This window comes from Lepus europaeus, chromosome 5, assembly GCF_033115175.1.
Source record: "Lepus europaeus isolate LE1 chromosome 5, mLepTim1.pri, whole genome shotgun sequence".
NCBI lineage: Eukaryota > Metazoa > Chordata > Mammalia > Lagomorpha > Leporidae > Lepus > Lepus europaeus.
Genome location: NC_084831.1, coordinates 48,260,277 through 48,280,805, shown reverse-complemented (window position 1 = coordinate 48,280,805; position 20,529 = coordinate 48,260,277). Strand labels below are relative to the sequence as shown.

The 20,529-nt window shown below is 46.3% G+C and overlaps 1 protein-coding gene across 1 annotated transcript in view; it reads left to right on the top strand.

The window, feature by feature from the left end:
* C8B (complement C8 beta chain) overlaps positions 1-19,421 on the top strand; it is a 44,126-nt gene extending 24,705 nt beyond the window's left edge. The window contains exons 7-12 of the mRNA XM_062191411.1: positions 765-1,005; positions 2,987-3,115; positions 5,683-5,846; positions 14,037-14,190; positions 15,642-15,710; positions 18,508-19,421. Of these exons, the coding sequence (XP_062047395.1) occupies positions 765-1,005; positions 2,987-3,115; positions 5,683-5,846; positions 14,037-14,190; positions 15,642-15,710; positions 18,508-18,659 (909 nt within the window). The 3' untranslated portion in view covers positions 18,660-19,421. The remainder of the gene's footprint in view (positions 1-764; positions 1,006-2,986; positions 3,116-5,682; positions 5,847-14,036; positions 14,191-15,641; positions 15,711-18,507) is intronic.
* The last annotated feature ends 1,108 nt before the right edge of the window (positions 19,422-20,529 follow it).

Sequence of the window (20,529 nt, the reverse complement as noted above, 5' to 3'; positions counted from 1 at the left end):
TGTTTTGTATGTATGTGTAGTCTGGGCAACGACTACACTATCTTATATCAGGACTGAGCATCCTCATATTTTTTTATATCCTTGGTGGGGTCCTAGAGCCAATTCTCTGCAGATACCAAGGGGCAAATAACTTATCTGACAGGACCAACTTCAATCTATTGCATGCACCAGTGAGTCACCAAACTTTCTCTATAAGGTGCTACATGGTAAGCATTTTAGGCTTCGCAGCACCATAAGTCTCTTTTGCAACTACTCCACCCTGCCATTGTAGGGTGACAACAGCTGCAGACAACCCATAAGCATCTGGATATGGCTAGGTTTCAATAAAGCTGAATCTTACCTCACAGGGCCAAATCTTGCCTCCCTAAAGCACCACTTTTACTTCTTTGAGTGGCTTTTCTTCAAGGTGGAGGTGGATAGATTGGGTTATCTGTGCAGATGAGCAAACCAACATTTCATCAGAGCTGCTTCATGTACCCCAGCTGCTTCCTGCCATGCCTGGACCTGGGTTCCCTTCACAGTCCTTATTGGCTACAGTAAGGGGGTACATCAAGAACAAGGTCTTGGAAGCTGAAAAGGACATCTGACCATTTATGAGAATTGAGAGCTCGTGGCAGAGGCTGTCTTCCCTCAAGTAACCTGAAAGAGTCATGAGAGCGCTGACCCCAGGACAAGACCTTCAGATGGTATTTGTTCAGTTCATCTTCTCATTCCAGATTCCTCACTTTAAAGGTCTGGTTTTTCCATGTCGGTATCTCATGTAGAAAAGCAAGTTTCTGCACGCGCGCTCTGCCCTTGAAGTAGCTCATTACAAGCTGAAGCCTAGAAGCCTCATGCTCCACTACGACTTCCTGCAGCGAGTGCAGCGGCTGCCGCTGGAGTACAGCTACGGGGAGTACAGAGACCTCTTCCGGGATTTCGGGACCCACTACATCACAGAGGCTGTGCTCGGGGGCATTTATGAATACACACTTATCATGAACAAAGAGGCCATGGAGAGAGCAGGTAAAATGCCCATGGGACTGCAGCTTCCCTAATGGGACTTGCGTGAATGAGTTGATGGGGAGAAGCTTGTACCAGCTTTTGGAGGAAGAGTTGACTGTGAAGATGGCTTTCCCTCTGCCTACCGGGCTACACCTTCATAGTCTCATTTACAGACTCCACCTCCTTTTCCTCCTTTTTTTTTTACTAGTTTATGTCAATCTTCTCCAATCAGCCTTCTGCCTGTGCCATCTTCTTTTTTACAACTACTCTCTCTACATGGTCACATCCAATCTCATGGCTATAAATGCTTTCAACATGCAGATAGCTCTGAAATTTTTTTCTTTGGCTTATGCCAGATTGCCTCCTAGATACCCCACTTAAATGTCTAAAAGCCATCATCAACTTAGCATGCCCCAAAGAAAACTTTCAGTATCTTTCCCAAATATGTTTCTTTCATAGTCATGTGCATCTCAGAAATGGTTCTTACCGTCCAACCAGTGGATGAAGCCAAAAACACAGGAGTCAACCTTGATTGTGTTTCTCTCCTTTCAGGCCACTAACAAGTCACATGAGCTCTACCTCCAAATTATATTTTCTTATTTTACTGTTACTTGGGCTTACCACAGGTTAGTGCCCTTCATAATATAATGTAAATATGAATTACATACGAATCTTGGAAGAGGTGACTTCTGATTGGGTAGGTTTGGGTGAGATCAGAGATTCTACATTTCAAACAAGCTTTGAGATGATACCAGAGCTGCTGATGCATAGATCACATTTTTAGTGGCAAACTCCTAGATTTACTGTGGTCTCCAAACTAATACTCAACCCCCTATTCTTCCTCTGTAATCCATCCTGCATTCAGATACCGCAGATCTTGCCAATTGTGGTCAACCACAAGTCTCAGAGATGAGTCCTGCTTTCCAGCTCAGTGTTCTTCTCTATGGCACCCATGGGTCTGCTTTAGGTCACAGAGATCATAGCAACAGAGCCAGGGATGAGTTCTCTGGCTGATGGACTTGCGAGATGACACATGCTATAAATGTAAATTTATGTCAGTGTGGCCTCTGTGTTTTTGAGTTCAGGAGCACCTGCCTGTGTCAGAGTGGGGGTCCCAGTATGCTTTTCATTGTTCCTCAAATGGCTTCCTGCGAAAGAGCTCTGTGATCAGTACAGTAGGGAAATGCATAGTAGATGCTACTGCTAGAGTTTCATAGCAGTAATATGAACTCTTCACCTCTTTGAAGGCAACCGTTACTTGACTACAGAAGCTTCCTTCCTCGTAATACCGGCTAATAGCTTAAGGGATTTGTGTTTCAAAGAAGATGCTTTGGGAAACATCAATCTATACCAACACTGGGAGAAAACCCTTGTGGTCCAATTTGCTTCTCTCTCCCTGAAGTGTCCTCAAAGTGCTACAGAAACGTACTGACAAGTCCTGGCTGAGATTTCAGTGAGACCAAGGGGGGAGGATGCCTCGGTGAGAACTGGACAGGGAGAAAGTGGGGAGCAGTCCAAACTGAAGAGATTAGGGAAACTGGCCCCTGTTCCTTGCCAGAGATCGTACCCAACATTTTATAAGCATTACCTTCATTCATTCCTTGATGAGCTTGCTTTACCTGGCTGAAGGCTGCAGATGGTGAGTCAGGGAAGATAGGCAGGCTGCAGCCTCTGCACTCCTGGAGCCTGTCCCTAGAGACTTGCCCAGGAGTCAAAGGTGCAGACAATTGCTCTGAGCACTTCTCTTTAGAGCACAGCAAAAATCCTCAGGGAGTCTTCAGAGGAGGCTGGAAGGGGAGGTTGAGTCAGATTCCCCTGCAGTCTATGCCCTGGTCCTAATAGTTACTGCTACCTGTGTTTCTTGCCATTGGGCTGGTGACCCATTTATTTGAACCTGAGTCCCAGTGAAATCTAGAAAGGGTTAAGTCTATTGTCAAACACAGAAAAAGGGATGGAGTGAGTCACCTTTTAGTCCATGGGCATGTTTCCTTGCCTCTTTCAGACTATTCTCTGAATGACGTTCAGGCCTGTGCCAAAAATGATTTTAAAATTGGTGCTGCCCTTGAAGAGGTCTACGTCAGCCTTGGGGTGTCAATGAGCAAATGCCGCGGGATCCTGAATGAAATAAAAGGTGAGTGGAAAGGCATGTTTCTTCCCTGCTTATAACCGCTACCTGCCTGCTATCCAAGTGTCTCATTTTTTCTCTAAGCTAAATATTGCATATTCCAAAGCATTTCAAGTATAATAATTGTTCCAATAAAAATTCATCAAGGTCCTATATTGTGTGAATGTACAAAAATGAATAAGATTAAATCCCCGTCCTCAAACTACATACATGAGGTGGGCAAACCACTGTAAAGGCTACAGCCAAGCCATGGCCACTAGGAGGACCAGGGCAGAGTTCCTAGGGGAGAAAATAAGGGAGGTACAACCTGAAGAGCAAGGTGCCAAGGTTTCTTTTCGAAAGGAAAATACAATCTAACAATGTGGGTTTATTCTGGGGACTTGGAATCAGTGTGGCTAGAGGTGAGATGCTGGGGTAGGAGGCAGGGGAAGGGGCTAGTCCTTCCCTGAGATTATGAGTGATAAGAAAACCAGAAAAGTAGGTGAAACCACAAGTCATGCAGAAGAGTCCAAAGGGCAGAAAAGATTGGACCTGAGGTATGGACTGAAACCAAGGTGGAGAGCCATGTGTCTGGAGCAGAAAACTTGGAAACCATACAAGGAAGCCAGGAATCATACAGCAAATGGAGTAGGAAAGAGACTGAGCAATACGACTCCGGTCCCTGCGCTCCAAGCAACTCTGCCTTTATCTGCTCCACCTGCTAGGCTTGTGCCTGGAATTCTGTGAGAGTTCAGTAGCTGAAACAGTATAGCAACAAAAAATCAACTGCTGCTCTAGAACAACCTCTTGTGTTTGTGACTTGTCGATATTGCTGTTGGCTCATTCTAGTGGGAGGAGGGGGACTGAAGGATGTATTATATATCAGGAGGTACGCATAAATACTTAAAACAGAAGTACTCTTTAGAACAGACCTGTAAGTTATCCCCACCCCATCCCAGTCCAGGTCACTAAATAGAACCTTACCCAGCACCCAGAACCCCTTTGCTGATTGTAACGATTCCTTCCCTTTTTAAGGTAACTGCTATCCCAACTTCTGTAGGCCCTTTACAATTTTTCATTTATTTGTATGAAAAGCAGAGAGAGGGATGGAGGGAAGGAGGGAGAGGAGAGACAGAGAGAGTGAAAGTGAGAGAGAGACAGACAGAGAAATCTTCCATTCACTAGTGTGCTTCCCAAAGGCCTATGACAGCCAGGGCAGGGGCAAGCTGAAGCCAGGAGCCCAGAACTCCATCTGGGTCTCCCTGTGGGTGACAGGGACTCAAGTACTTGAGCCATCACCTGCTGCCTCCCAGAGCGCATTCACAAGAAGCTGGAATGGAGATGGAGCCAGTATTCAAACCCAGACATTCTGTTATGGGATGCAAGTGTCTCAATACACAGTTTAGTAGCTGTACAAATGTCTTCTGTTCTTTATAGTTTCCACCTGTATGTATCACCAACCAATATGCTTTGGGTTGCTTGGTTTTGGACTCTAGAAGGGTGGAATGCAATCTTGCATTTTGTATTCAGCATTATGTTTTTGTGTACAACAATAGTTAGCTCGCTTTCATTGCTGCATAGTATTTCAGTGGGTGAATGTGTCACTTCTTTCTTTGCTCATTCTACTGATGATGCATATTTGAGTTATTTCTCCCTTTTAAGCAGTCATAACCAGTGCTGCTATGAACATCTTCCATAGTCATCTGGTATACACAGGCAAGTGTTTCTCCAGGGAATATACTCAGGCGTGGAATCGCGGGGTTGTCAAGGTTGTGCTTTTTCCACTTGACTAGATAATGCCAACCTGCATTCGAAAATGGTTGCACCAATTTGCACTCTTACCAGCAGTATACAAAGCTCCCGTTTTTATGGTGCTCAGGTGCTATCAACTTGTTGATGGGGAACTGTTTGACATAAGTTCTTTTGGCATTGGACGCACAGTATCCACTGTTCAGTGAGCTGAGCTCAGTCTTCGTAATTTTCCCCACTGTTGTCATATGGGACAAAGAAGGGACATTGCTTAGGCCTGGGTGTGGCTGCCTCAGTAAGAAACTCCAACTTTCTCAAATTTCTTAGCTGCTAAATTGAGATTACATAGTTAAAGATGAAATGAGTATAAGCAGGCACAATACTTGCATGGGTGATGATCATAAAAAACCAATAAGTATTCTGTTCTCATACCTGTTACTTTTTACGTGGATTAGAAGATACACAAGAAAAAAGGGAATGCACAGATGAGGAATATAAAGTCCCATATGTAAATGTTCTGTCTGAGACCAGAGACTAGAAAAGTTGCTGAGGGTCAGGTCAGGTCAAGGGGTACAGGGTGATGGGTGTGTGAAGATAAATTCGGTCTCTGTCCAATGAGCTCCACCTTGTTCTGCTCCCTGCGAGCATGCAGTTAGACACCATGGGGTAAGCTTCCCTTTGCCCCATGGGCCAGGCCTGCCTTGCAGGCAGAGAAGTGTCCTCTCTCCCCACATCTTCCAGGTAGGCTCAGTGAATACCATTATAACCTGATCATTGGCTGGGCTGCAATAAATTATGAGAAAATAGATCTTTGATGACATGCCAGCCTTCTGTGTCCATTCCAGACCGAAACAAAAGGGACACCATGGTGCAAGACTTGGTGGTCCTTGTTCGAGGTGGGGCAAGTGAGCACATCACTGCCCTGGCATACAGTGATCTGCCAACAGCAGACCTGATGCAGGAGTGGGGAGACGCCGTGCAGTACAACCCAGCCATCGTCAAAATCAAGGTATGCACAATGGCCCTACTGTCCTTGCCTTTACTGAGAACATGGCCCCCAAGGGGGACAGAGATCAGTAAGATCTCGAGGCACATATGCAATAGTAAACTATGTATACAGAATGGATTCTAATGCACTGCTTAGGACCACCTGGAGACTCCCGGCTTCCTCCCTCTTTGTCCCCCGTGTTGCTAAAGAAAATTAATTATCAGCTTCTAAGACTAACCCTCTTCCATTAATATTCTTTCCATTTCCTGATAGAAGCTCACATTCAGCTATTTGTTAATTTAAACACTCATGCATTCGACCAACCAACAGTTGGTAAGTTCCTGCTGAGTGACAGGGAGCAAGGCACAGAGTAGAAAACAAAGAAGCATGCAAGAAGCAAAACCAAGATCTGGGATGGATGGTGAGAGCCACCTTTTTGTAACCACCTTACAGGACAGGATGTGGCATCAAGGCAATGACAAACATGCTTGGAGCCCCTACACTGGTCATGACAATCTGCCATGAACTCCAGGAAAATTATTTCGCTGAATCCTCACAATCATCTGCAAATTAAGTATTTTTCTCCATGGTATGGCTGTTAAAAACCAACAGTCAGAGAACTTACATTCATCTGTGGCTGCTTGAGTCTCTACTAGGTCCAGACGAGAGATTTGACTTGTTCCTTCCCCTCTAGATTTTCCTCTGGGTTTAGTGAATCATTAAAAAAAATGACCCTAACCACCTGTCACCCAAGTGAAAGTTTTGAAACCTTTAACTACCAAGACTTTTGTTCAGATGAGATTGTCACACACATCAGCGATGGTTGGCCTTTGCCTCTGTGGACTTCTGCACAATATCTCCAGCAATCTGATACATCCTCCTCCTGCCAGTGTCTGCATAGTCATGGATGGGCCATTACCCTGCCCCTGAGATGCTCCCTTGCAGTCAAGTGAGGGATCAGAGCTCTGAAGAGAGATGCTTCTGTCTCTGACCCTGAACATTTGCCACAGTGTCTTTTTTTTTTAAATAAAAAAAAAGATTTTAAAGATTTATTTTATTTATTTAAAAGATAGAGTTACAGAGAGAGGTAGAGCCAGAGAGAGAGAGAGAGAGGTCTTCCATCCATTGGTTCACTCCCCAGAAGACAGCAACAGCCAGAGCTGAGCTGATCCAAAGACAGGAGCCAGGAGTTTCTTCTGGGTCTCCCATATGAGTGCAGGGGCCCAAGGACTTGGGCCATCTTCTATTGCTTTCCCAGGCTGGAGCAGAGAGTTGTATAGGAAGTAGAGCAGCTGGGACTTGAACCAGTGCCCATATGGGATGCCGGTGCTGTAGGCCAGGGCTTTAACCCACTGCAGCATAGCACTGGCCCCATCCACAGTTTCTTTGTGTGTCAAATGCAGAGTTTCAACAGGACAACATGGCTGCCATTGAAGTCCTCCCCTCTGCACTTACTCAGTAGTAGTTCTTAGGGTACAGTTTCTGGCAAGCAAGAGATAGATAAAGGTAGCCATGGGGCAGGAAGCTCCAGAAGAATCTGGGCTTGATGCCACAGTGATATTGGTTGGTATCACAGATGGTCCTGGAAGAGAACAAAGAGTTCAGGGAGAAGAAAGATCTCCAGTCTTCATTTTATTGAGATTTATTGTATTAATCTTGGTTGGTTTTTTTGTTGTTGTTTGTTTTTTAGCTAAGAGCAAAGAGAATGCCCTGGTTACTCAGATAGGTTGCATATGTCAGCCGGGAATGTCAAGTGCCAAGCATGTGTTGCCTTGTGGGGTGTGTCGGAGAATCAGAGGTTCTCAGGAGCAAGGCAGGAAAGAGTGTTGTAGGTTTTCATGCGCCTGTGTACCTCCTTAGCCTGAGCTGCAAATTCATCCTTTGCTGTTCCACTCATTCTGGCAAGAGAAGCTGCAGATGTCTTCCCGTTGCCTCAGCCTAATCCTTCTCTTCAGAGCCAGCTTGCCGGGTAGCTGGGGTGGTGATTGCTTTTCAGGACAGCAGAACCCACTAGAAGAGTAATTGCTAGAACTAAGGCTTGAGTATATAAACCAGTCTCAAAGATCAAGACTTGGAACATGATTTTATAGAAGCAAAGTTGGTAGGGAAGGGGATCCCAGAGGTCATTCACATTGTTTACTGGTAAATTTTAAACATCAAGAAATGGATCTTTGTTCAGTGATGGACATGTAAAGAGATTTTTGAACACAAAAGGTTGATATCATGTTTGAGATGCTGAAAATGAGCATCTGTTTAATAAAATGGAAAAACAGAAGTAAATTGTATGATGCATTTGCTCTGGGATTGTAATAAAATTCAAGAAAATGAGGAATTTAAAAAATGGGAAAATTGCAGCTGAGATGTCTAGACCCTAATCAGATGAAAAGGAAGTGGCTGAGTATAGGAAACCAACAGCAAAATAGAATTAAAACTTCCATTGGAAACTATAAAGGACAGAATTGGCCCTGAGGAAAATTGAGTCAGCGAGGTGAAAGGTGCTGTAAAAATGTTCATATACAGAAGCAAAAGACAAAGAGATTGAAGCAATGAAGGTGATGGATAGAGTACAGAGGAGGAAATCTAAGAGGCTTCTTATCGAGAAAGAGGGAAGATTAAATGTGAAGGTGCATTGATCAGGAGTTTCCCTGGGCTGATAATGCAAAGTGAACAGCTCATTGAAAACTCGGCAAAAACATGGAAGCAAAACCATCCGGAAACACACCCTGGTGCAAGGTTTTACCTTGTTGTAGCGATCAAATCCTGGCTTCTTTGCAATGTAAAATGTCTGCAGACAATGGGGAGAGAAGCACCAGGACTTAAAGGAAAAGTCTGTGGCCCAGAGAAAGGACCCCTAGGAGTGAAGACACCAAAGATCCTTCGCTTTGCAGAGGTGCAGGAAGCACAAAGCAGGGCTGCGGATTCAGCAAAGGACAAAACAGCACAGCCAGTTGAATCCCAATTGCAGATACATGAGGAATTGTCTTCTAGGGTAAGCAAATCTCGAATACTGCACAGGGCACACTTACACAAATGTGATTCGTTGTTTATATGACATTCAAGTGTAACTGCTTTTTACTGGTAATTCTAGCCACAAAGTCTATCACCTATGTCCATTTCTATACCAATCAGAGTAGCAACATGTAGGATGGGGTCTTGGAGGCTGAAGAAGCTGCTGTGTGGGTGGTTGGCCTTGCCAACCAGGAAAATAAACTGGCGAACACTTCTCTCACAGAGGTTGGGATGGCCAAAGTCATGTGGCAGAGAAGCAACCCTCAAATTATAGTCATTTAGTACAACAGGCGATTCTTTCTCAATTATACAACAGGTCCCAAGTCACTCCATGTAGTCACTCAGGGATTCAGGCCATGGGGCTTTGTCTTGGCGTGCGCTCCCAAGATGACCCCAGCAGTTATCAGGGAGTGGGTCTCATTACCTGACTCCACCATGAAGCTTCACCTGGAAGGGACACTCTCTTCCACCCACCGTTCACTGGCCAGAACAAGGAGGGCAGGAACTGTGGCTTTCCCTGCATCCCAAAAAAGAAGCAGCTACAATCTTTGGCCAACAGTAACAAGAATCTGTACACCTTTCTAAAACCAAATTACTCTGACAATGTAGAAAAGTTAAAGGTACAAAGGTTGTGGTATCACCTGCCTGGTTAGACAATGTTAGATCTGGACCAAGAGATCTCACACCCAAAGGTAAACTGAATTTCAAAGAAGAATAATTAAATGGCAGACAACATAGCCCAAGGAAATAACTTTGCCACGTGAAATTCTTAGTATGTGAGGGGAGATGCAATTTATGAGACAGGAACATCTCAAAGGAAATGGACAGCCCCCTATTGCCTTAAATATGCAATAAATACATTCAAATGTTTACAACTAATACATTGATTTATTGAAAAAATTAATTTAATGAGTATGTTATTTAAGATTTATTAAATTTGTTGATCTATTAAAAATTTGACAAATGTTTAACTTCTCTAGTAATAAAAATGATAATCAAATTAACACAATATTAATTTTTACCTCCTAAATTGATAATGATTAAAAGTCTATGTTAATGGCACTGAGAGGAGGAAAGATTGGAGACTTGTAAAATGGGGTGAGGATGTAATTTGTTATAACTCTTTAGAAAATAATTTTAGCAGATATACTCAAACCATTAAAATATTCCTAGTTTTTGATCCAATGACTCCAAATGCAAGAATCTACTGAAGAAACAATTTGAAAAGTTGATAAAGAAGTACATAGAAAGACGTGTTGTCTTTTGTTATTTGTAGTAGCAAAAGGGAAAGAAGCCAAGGAAATAGTTAAAGGCCTGACCAGGTACTGGCTGTGCACACGGCAGTCACCCGCACAGCAGGGTCCCCCGAAGCCCCAGCAAACCATCCTATCAAAGTAGAGTCAAGCCTGGGAGACGTGCACCTGTGATGATGTCAAAGTGGAAAAAATGGGGTGCAGAACCACACTTGTGCCCTGACTTTGTGGAAATCTCTCTTTATCCATCTATTTAAAAATACAGACTAAAAGAAGACAAATTCCAATGACAGCAGTTCCAATCCTCCCCCGTCCTTACTGGCAGGGTGATTTTTGTCAATGGACTGACCTTTGCTGAGCCTCAGCTTTTCCCTCTGCACAATGGGGGAACACAGACTGCTTGACTCATCAGATGCTCATGAAGATGGACCTATGTCCATGATCTGGGACGTATTAAGTTCAGCCGCTCCCAGCTGCCAGCTGTGGTGGTGATTGTTACTTTGTTAGGACCCTCGGGCCCACCACAGAGAATGGCAGAGGTTCCACAGAGACTTCCCACGTCTCTGGGCAGCATGTTTTCACAGGGGCAGATGTGCCAAGGGTCACTAATGGTTAGGACGGTGTGGATTCGAGAGAGACATGGGAAGAGAGAGGAAGAGTGAAAGTGGGAGAGAAAGGAAAACTGAAGTAAAAAGAAAAGAAAAGAAAAGAAAAGAAAAGAAAAGAGAGCAAAGCCAAGGGCGGGAGCATCAGGCACACACACTTCTGCAGAAAGAGGGCTGCAGAGCTGTGAGGAGCTGCAGCCGAATTCCAAGGCCAATCATGATCAGCGAAACTTGGAGATCCCGGGATAGAAGTTGGGAATACGAATAATCTCTTGCCTTTTTTTTTAATTCTAGTGTTTATTTAAAAGAGTTATATACAGAGAGGGAAAGAAAGAGGTCTTCCATCCGCTGGTTCGCTCCCCAAAAGGCACTGATGGCCAGGGCTGGCCCAGGCTGAAGCCAGGAGCCAAGAACTCCATCCAGGTCTCTCATGTGGGTGTCAGGGGCCCAAGTACTTGGGCCATCTCCCACTGCCTTCCCAGGTGCATTAATAGGGAGCCGGATCGGAAGTAGGGTGGTTGAGACTCGAACTGGTGCTCTGGTATGGGATACCAGCACTGAAGGTAGCTGCTTAACCTACTGCGCCACAGCGTCAGCTCCAGTCTGGCTGTTTTTATCAGTTCTTAGTATTAACTGGTGGGAAATACATAGGCTTTGGATTAGAATCCTGGCAATGCCATTCTTATGAGTTGTGTGACCTTGAACAAGTTACTCAGCCTCACCTGAAAGGGGGGCTGACAGTTGCCACCTTGTGAGGGTGAAGTGGGGTCACAGTTGTCAGCTGCCGCACAGCTCCTGAAACGTGCAGCGCGTAGAGGTTTAGTGCAGTTCAACTACTGGCTCAGTCTGTTCTCTGGAACAAATCTCCGTGCTGTTAGGAGAAAACCGTGGTGGTTAAAGGCAGCCTTTCAAGGTGCTCTAGGGGCGAAAGCAGAGACTGTGGGAGGTGCTCGCCCTTGGTGTAAAGCCGGTTTCCCCTCCTCCTTCCCCTCCTCCCTCCCCGACTCCCTCCCTCTGTGTGGCCAGGGGCTGGACCATTCTGCAAACAGCCTCTGGATCAATTCATTGACCACAAAACGGTGAGACAATGGGACCACCAAGGGGCCTTGCTTTGCCCACTGGAGCGAAGGTCAGCATCACACGCATTAAGAAATGGAAGCAATTTTCTTCCCACTGGAGGCTTCTATTAGGCATGATTGCCTGCATTTACACAGACCCTAAACTCTCCAGGGTTGGCTTAGGGCAGGATCGCAAACAAAATCTGGAGAGGAACCTGGCCCTGGAGCTGAAACTTCAGCCAAGAAAAGCTGACTACTTCTTCTTTTCTCTTCCTCCTCCTTCCTCCTCCTCCTCCTCCTCCTCCTCCTCCTTTTTTTCTTTGACTCACTCATTTCTTTGAAAGGCAGAGCTACAGAGAGAGAGAGAGAGAGAGAGAGAGAGAGAGATCCTCAATCTGCTGGTTCCTTCCCTAAAAGGCTGCAACAGCCAGGATTGGGCAAGGCAGAAGCTAGGATCCTGGAACTCCATTCAGGTCTCCCATGTGTGTAGCAAGAGCCCAAGCATGCAGGTCTTCTGCTGCTTTTCCAGGTACATTAGCAGAGCACTGGATTGGAAGTGGAACAGCTGGGACTTGAACTGATGCTGTGATGTGGGATCCTGCTGTCGTAGGTGACAGCTTAATCTGCTACAGCACAATGCCAGTCACAGAGCTGAACATCATTTTTAACTACTTTTTTGGACTGTGCCTCTTGTTTTCTTTTTTTAGATTTATTTATTTGAAAGAGTTACAGGGAGGTAGGGGGGGCTTTCATCCATTGGTTCACTCCCCAAATGGCTGCAATGGCCAGATTTGAGTCGACCTGAAGCCATGAGCCAGGAGCTTCTTCCTGGTCTCCCACGTGGGTGCAGGGGCCCAACCACTTGGGCCATCTTCTACTGCCTTCCCAGGCCATATCAGAGTGTTAGATAGGAAGTGGAGCAGCTGGTACTAGAACTGGTACCCATATGGGATTCTGGCACTGCAGGCAGCGGCTTTACCTGCTATGCCACCACGCCAACCCCCTCTGGTTTTTCTAACCTACAAATGACACCACATCCATTTGTGGCTTCTCCCTCTTCAATGCTGGCACATCCAGTGAGCTACCAGCATCTGTTTTTTCTGCTCCTGCATTACTGACAGCCTGCCTTCTCCTCCATACTTGCTGCCATTGCACCCATGAGGGCTTATGTTCCCCTTCACCCATTCATCCTCTTCATTCACTAAGCTGGGGCTGGACCCTGGAGACACAGAGCTGAGCAGCACATAGTTCTGCTCTCCAGGAGCTTACAATCTAAGAAAGGAAGGAAAAGAGAGACTTCTACACATTAACAGAATTGAATGACTATAAAGAAGCAATGAAAACATATAATTTGCATCAGATGGGTGGTACACACAGTATCCTGTGTGTTTGATGGAGGGAAGGAGGGAAGGTGTCCTGGGTCTTTGGAGGTCAGGAAGAGATTCATTCTTGGATGATGCAAAATTCTTTCCTGGGTTTGGAGGCATAATGATGGTAGGACAGTACTCCTGAAGTACTTTGAAAGAGGTGAGAGCAAATCACCTCTTCTGCCCCACAAAATACAGAGTTATCATCCAGTCTTCTCTTCTATCATCTGCTCCTCTCTCTGCTTTCTCTTGCTGCAAGTCACTGGGCTGTACTGATGCCCCTCAACTTGGGTTATGCGACTTCCTAAGTAGAAAATATCATAAGCTGAAAATGCATTGAATGCATTGAATACACAACATCAAAGACGAGCCCCTGCGAGTGGGCTGCTCTTTCTCATCATCATGGACCTCATCCCAAGCTGTGGCTCACAGTTGCTGTCCAGCATCCCAGGAGAGTATCCTACAGCACAGCTCTCCCCTGGGAAAAGACCGAAATTCAACACTTGACGTGCAGCTTCTGTTGAATGCACATCACTTTCCCATCGTTGTACAATGGAAGTAGAAGAATCATAAGCTGAAACATTTCAATCTGAGGACAGTCTAGAACCATCTGTGGATGTGCTTGAGACTTGGAATTTTACCCTATTCATTATTTATGCTTAATGCTTAGCAGTTAGTAGACATTCAGTAAGAGTTTGTTGACCTGAACTGGAATGGGCTAATTTGCATATATTGGGCAGATGAAGACAAGAGAGTGGATGGGGCATGAATCTATGTGCTGTAGCAGCCATTCAATTCCATGTGAACCCACCTGTGGTCTCTGGGTGCCAACTCCCTGCCCATCCCTGTGTGGCCTGACTTTACACTTCCATTTGCCGGGTGTTTTCTTTTGAAATAACTGCTTTTCCTCCCTTCCCAGGTGGAGCCTCTGTATGAACTGGTGACAGCCACAGATGTTGCCTATTCTAGCACAGTGAAGCAGAACATGAGGCAAGCACTGGAGGAGTTCCAGGGGGAAGTCAGCCCCTGCCGCTGTGCTCCCTGCCAAGGGAACGGAGTCCCTGTCCAGAAAGGTACCACTTCCAGGCAGCCGCTGGCTCTTGCAGAGCCACCATCTGGAGGAGGCTGCCTCTGACGTCAACCATTTGCCCACTTCTATTTCCCAAGGAGTCAGCATGTAGGTCACCAGCAGATAGCACTCTGGTTGCCAAGATGCCCAAGTCCTGGGACCTGAGCTAGCAATGGGTGCTAGCTCCATGCTGAGGACAGTAGGAGGCTGAGAGCATGTGGTCTGCAACAGGTGTTGGGATAGACTCAGGGAATTAGTACCTCCTGGTCAAAGGCAAGGGCTGAGCAGAAGAAACCCTCTGTGTGCTTCCTGACTGATACATTGTAAGATTTAGGGGTGGCAGAAAGAATGGGCCTGTAGAACTTGACAGCTGACTTCGAGGGTCATATCCAGGGTCACTCCGTGGACAGGGTACCCTGGAAGGGGTGGAGGCCTGGGAACTCCCATTGTGATGGGCTTACAAGAGTGATGAAGAGTCTCGTGCAGCACCCAAAGCTGGGCATAAGGAGCCTCTGGTTATAGCAAGTCCCAACCCAGGGAGCCAGCTAGAGTCAGGGCAGAGTCCACACAGCCAGAGCGAGCACAGTAGAGCTGAGACAAAGGTGTTCTCAGGGAGAAAGATTCCTGTTGCCAGAATGGGACACAGAACTGTATCTCTGGCTTCTCGCACAGAGTGGATATGACCCAAGCAGACATAGTGAGACTGTAGGGCGTGGATGTTGTGCCAAAAGCCCAATGACCCCTACTGGAGTGTCAGTTCCATGGGAAGTAGGGTCAACTCATCATGCCCAGATTTCGATCTAGGATGGCTGACATTCCCCTTACCCGGTGTGACATTTGGACCTAGAAGCCGGGCTCCCCCTGAGGCTGCAGCGTGGATGTAAGGGAGAATATGGAGGCAGAGATTGGGGTTCCCAGGCTTCCTGGGCCTGATCTGTGAGGGACAGTCCTATAAAGGGAGTCCCTGTGGACCCGGTGGGAGAGGCTCTAAGGTGACAAATTACAGATGAACACGATCACAACAGGCCAAGGCAGGATGAGACATCAAGAGTAGTGATTTCCCCATTCCCAGAGGTATTCCTAGCCAAGGGTAGGCTAGGAATCACTTAAGGTGAAGGAGAGCATCAATGACCACTCATGTCAGTGACCATTGATGTAGCTTCTGACCCTGAAATCTTATAGGCATGAGTCACGTGTCAGCTAACCAGTAAATTTCCTCAACAACCCCATGTAGTTCCCCCACAGCAGCACTACAAACTCTCTCATGAGCAAAGGATGCCCCAGAAAGGAGTAGATATCCTTGGCACTGGATCTGCTTATTTCAAAGCACTCATCTACCTGTTTGCTTTGCTTTAACCTGATGGAAATGCAGTGAAGTACATGGTTGGGCTCCAGGAGTTATTTGCTTGATGTGTGTGTGTGTGTGTGTTCACTCTCTCTGCCTTGTCTTCTCAGGATCACGCTGTGACTGCATCTGTCCTGTTGGATTCCAGGGCTCAGCCTGTGAGATCACCTCTCGGAAAAGTAAGGAATCTTCAGGAGTTGGGGAAATCCAGCAAATGATTGCGAAGATTATGAACAAGGTGTCAGTGTGGAGTAGGGGGCTCAACACTGTGATGCGGGAGATCCTTCCTGGATGCTGGTTTTGTCTTGAATTATTTTCACAGCTAAGGGTGCTTCTTTATACAGGGCCATCCATGCATGGCATTCAGGAATGACTGCCTTCTTTTTTTAGGTAGCAAACTCCTATTCGGCCCTCAAAAACCAGCACAAAATCATTCGTCTGTAAAAATCCCTCTAGCTGCTACACACCCACCCCATAGTTAAGTGGAATTATATTACTCATTGGGTGCCCATGTGGGTGCCCATGAAACTTTGAATTTGGCTTTCCCACTCTTATTTATTTGTTTGTTTGTTTGTTTGAAGGGCAGAGAGAGAGAGAGAGACAGAGAGAGAGAGAGAGAGAGAGAGAGAGAGAGTGGTATTTTCCATCTACTGGTTCATTCCTTAAATGGCTGCAACAGCCAGGGCTGAGCCAGGCCAAAACAAGGTGCCAAAACTCCATCTGAGTATCCCACGTGGGTGGCAGGGACACTAGTACATGAGCCATCCTCTACTACTCTCTCAGGTACGTTAGCAGGCATGCTGGGTCGGAAGTAGGGCAGCTGGAACTCGAACAGGTACTCCGAAACGGGATGCCAGCATGGTAGGAGGCAGCTTAACCCATGGCACCACAATGCTGGCCCCTGGATCTGCCACTCTTACCTTTGTTATGCTGCTGTGTTGGGCTTCTGTGTGTGTCTCTCTTCCCTGTGTCTGTGAGTAGGGATCATGAGCCATTTACTTCTGTGTCCCCGGGGCACAGCACGGTTGCTGCCCAGTTACACACTCTTGTGTTGAAATAATGAGTGGAAGGCTAGACTATCACAACGTCCCTTCCAGAGCTCACAGATCTTTGGCCAGTTTATTATCCAGGAGTTTCAGCCTCTCCCCTTTCTCCTGCTTTCATTTCTCTCTGTGATTTTTTTTTTGGTGATACCTTAAAGATAGAAGTGGCATGCCCAATAAAGGAGCAAACATTTATTGTCAATTTTTTTCTTTTCTGGGCACCTTGCTGAGTGCTTGGACTAAGTGTGGGTTCAAATTTCTTCTCCATCATTTAGAATTTTTTAAACTTATTTGCATTTTTATTTGAAAGGCAGAGGGGCAAAGAGACACAGAGGGATCTTCCCATCCAATGGTTTACTCTTTAAATGCCTTCAACAGCCAAGGCTGTGCCAGGCCAGAGCCAGGAACCCAAAGCCCCATCCAGGTCTCCCACATGGGAGGCAGGGACCTGAGTACTTGAGCCATCACCTGCTGCCTTTCAGGATGCTTTAGCAGGAGGCTGTCTTGAAAATCATAGGTGTTGAGACTCAAACGAGGTACTTTGATATGAGGGGAAGTTATCCCAAGAGTAACCTGAGCGCTGGACCAAGCTCATTCTCCTCTATCATTTAATACTGTGACCTTGAGCAAGCACGTTTTGACCTTTTGGTGCCTCAATTTCTGCACTTGTTAAGTGAAGATGATCATGTAACCACCTCAGAGTTATCCTGAGATTGTGATGAAATATGTACTTAAATTAACACTAGACACATTGTAAAAGTATAGTAAGCACTGGTTACTTTGTTTTTTACACGCACCAGATCCTTTCATTTTCACGATAACCCCAGGAAATAGATACTATTGATAGTCCCACTTTATGGATGAAGAAACTGATGTTTAATGGGTTACTAAATTGCCCAATGGTCACACAGTGAGCAAGTCTAGGAAGTCAGGTTCAGGGGCAGTGAGTCTAACTGCACTGCTTTGATTTTAAGGCAGCTCCCTCTGCCCTCAAGGGCGTCTTCTGCCTCTCCTCCCATATGTCCTGGACCCCGGTGATCTGCCCTAGTGTGAAATCCAGAACTGCTGGGAGGAGACCCTGGAAACCGCCCACTGTCATGCTACAAATGAGCAAACCCATTCACACTACTAATTCACCCAGAGTTACACGGAGAGCTAGTGACCAAGCCAGACATGTGTTATCTCAAGACGGAAGTAACTTGATTGTTTGCCAATGTCATCAACAACCTCAAGCAAAAGGCACCTGGCAGGGGACAGAGAGCACCAGTGTTGGTCGGCACCTCACTGAAAGCACACCGCACTCATGGCAGACGACACACCTCCCATTTCATAGTCTGAGAAGCAGTGCACCACCCTGCAGCCTGTAGCTGGGAAGCCATTCATTCATTCATTCATTCAGTTATTCGTTCATTCACTCATTCATTCACTAGCTGCTTACTGACAGCCTCCCATGGGCCAGCCCAGATGCTGGGGTTCAGTGGTAAACAAACCAGATAGAATCGCTGTTGTCATGGAGCTTGCCCTGTAGAAGAGAAGACCAATACCGTTTGATGTTTGGAAATGAATTTGAAGTTTCAATTATAAAAACTGCGCATGTCTGGAACAAGATGCTGGAGAATGAAGGGAGAGTTAGGAGGCAGAGGGACGTTCCCTGAGGAAATAACATTTTTAGTGAGAACTGGAAGTTGAATAGTAATTATCAGAGGAATGAAGGAGGGAAGAGTGTTCTAGACAAGAGGAACAGTGTGTGCAAGGGCCCTGTGGAAGAAGGGAGTGCGACAGGAACAACGGCCAGAAAGAAGACAGTGATTGGAGAGGGGAGATCAGAGATTCAGCGTCCCCAAGCCTTTTGGCTTATACTCCTCACTCTACCCTGTGGGGCACGAGACTATGATAAGGGCTAACTGATGTCTGTTGGCTTATTTTTTTATAGACGTCCCCATCGATGGGAAGTGGAGTTGCTGGTCTCGCTGGTCTTCATGCTCTGGAGGACAGAAAACAAGACAGCGGCAGTGTAACAATCCAGCTCCTCAAAACGGGGGGAGCCCCTGCTCTGGCCCTGCTTCAGAGACACTGGCCTGTTAGGGAAGCGATTGCTTCTAGCCGATAATATGGGTGGGCTGCACAGGGTGAGAGCTCTGAGTCCCCACCCCCACCCCCCGCCATGAATTCTGGCCAGCTCATCCCCGCATCAGCTCCTGCTGGGCTGGCCCAAATGCAGTAGGCAGTGCCATGGGAGCCATTTAGCATAACTATGATGGTTTATAAAATGAGTGTCCATTTGAGTAAATAATAAGTTAAATAAAGACTAGGTGTTCCTTAAGGGCTTCATCCTGTTGGCAGATCTCACTGTGCTCACTCTACAATGGTGTTGCACTCACAGTAACTCCCAGCCTTCTTTAAATGCCTTCTTGGAAGTTGCTGAAGGGTAGTCCCACTACCTAGCAGTGGCTGACAGAGTCGGCTTCTAAAAATGAAGTAATGGAGAGAGAGTAAGTTGTCCTCTGCTTGATGAGCACCTGGTCTTGTTCAATAACAAGAGCAGCTAATGTTTCCTGGGTGCTTGCTTTGCACCAGCCACCCTTTCAGGGTGCTAATCCATTGCATCCTTGTCACAATCTTATAAGGCAGACGCTCTTATGAGCCCAGTTAAACAGCTGTGGGGACTGCGGCTTAGCACAGTTGGGTGACTCGCCACGGGCTGGTGGCATTGGAAAGTGGTCCAGCTGGGTTGCAAGCTCAGACTCTGGAGTTCTGAACTCCTACCAATGATGCCCTCCCAGCTCTTGATCAATGGGCATCTGATGAACGACACATTTTTCCTGAAAGAAAAGGTGACAGAAAGAACTCTGTGTGTGTGTGTGTTACTGACCCATCTCCACCCACTGTCTCCTGAGGAGGCGGGGTCCTGATCCGCCCCAGTGCCTCTGATACTACACGGAGGAAGGCTGTGGCTGCACATGTCTGGAGCAGAGGTGGTGGGGCACAGGGTAACTGTGGGGTTTAACAAAGAAGGCGCTTGTGTGGGTGCCCAAGGAAGATCCTAAGTTGGAGATAAGAGTCAGGGAGACAGATCACTGCACTAGAGAAAGTTTTACACAGACAGAGAAGGTCGTGGCAGAGAAGGCACGGCAAGGAAAATTTCAGCCGGCTGGCGGAGGAGCTGTGTGCCCTCCATTCCCCCCACTATTCCCTTGGATGTTGTACATTCTGCTGTGGGGAGCTGCACTTGGGGACGGCAGCTCACTCAAGCTGTTATGCAGTTCCCATTTGGGGGAAGCACGGGAAAAGGGATTGAAGAGAATAAGAAGTCAGTTGATCTCCAGATCACCGAAAATCAAAATATTTTATTTGTTAGATCGTCAAGTGGGCACGAAAGCCCCATTTCCCTCCTGCCTTACCCTCTGTTACAACCTCTCAAGATTTTCCTTGCTCTTGGGCACTTCTTGTCTGATTGAAGAACTTCAGATGAATTTGTTGAACTGAAATCTCAGAGCACGTAGTCGATTCAAAAGTAATTGATTCTCCCTGTTCACTTTAAACCCATTTGTTTTCTGCCAACTCATCTACTTGGAGTTTGATGCTGGGTTTGATGCTGAGACTTTAGCACCACCATGACACCAAAGCTTGGGTCCCTGACACTCACCTATCAGACCCAAGCTCCTTTCTGAAATTGGATCAACCAAAAAACAAACAAACAAACAAACAAAACACTGGAGGAGCTGCTTTGTCACTGTGTCACTGCCCAGGGGTGGTTGCAAGAAGCTTGGTGACTTTGCTCTGCATCCTTCATCCCATGTTCCCCACTATCGGGTTGATGGGTCTGGGCCCTTGTTTGGCTTAATATTATTGCTTTGCTGTCTGCTATTATTTCAACAGGCTAATCCAATAAGGTTTTATCTCTTTCATTATAGCACGGCTGTATAATTTTCTTGAGTTATAATCTATCTTCTTT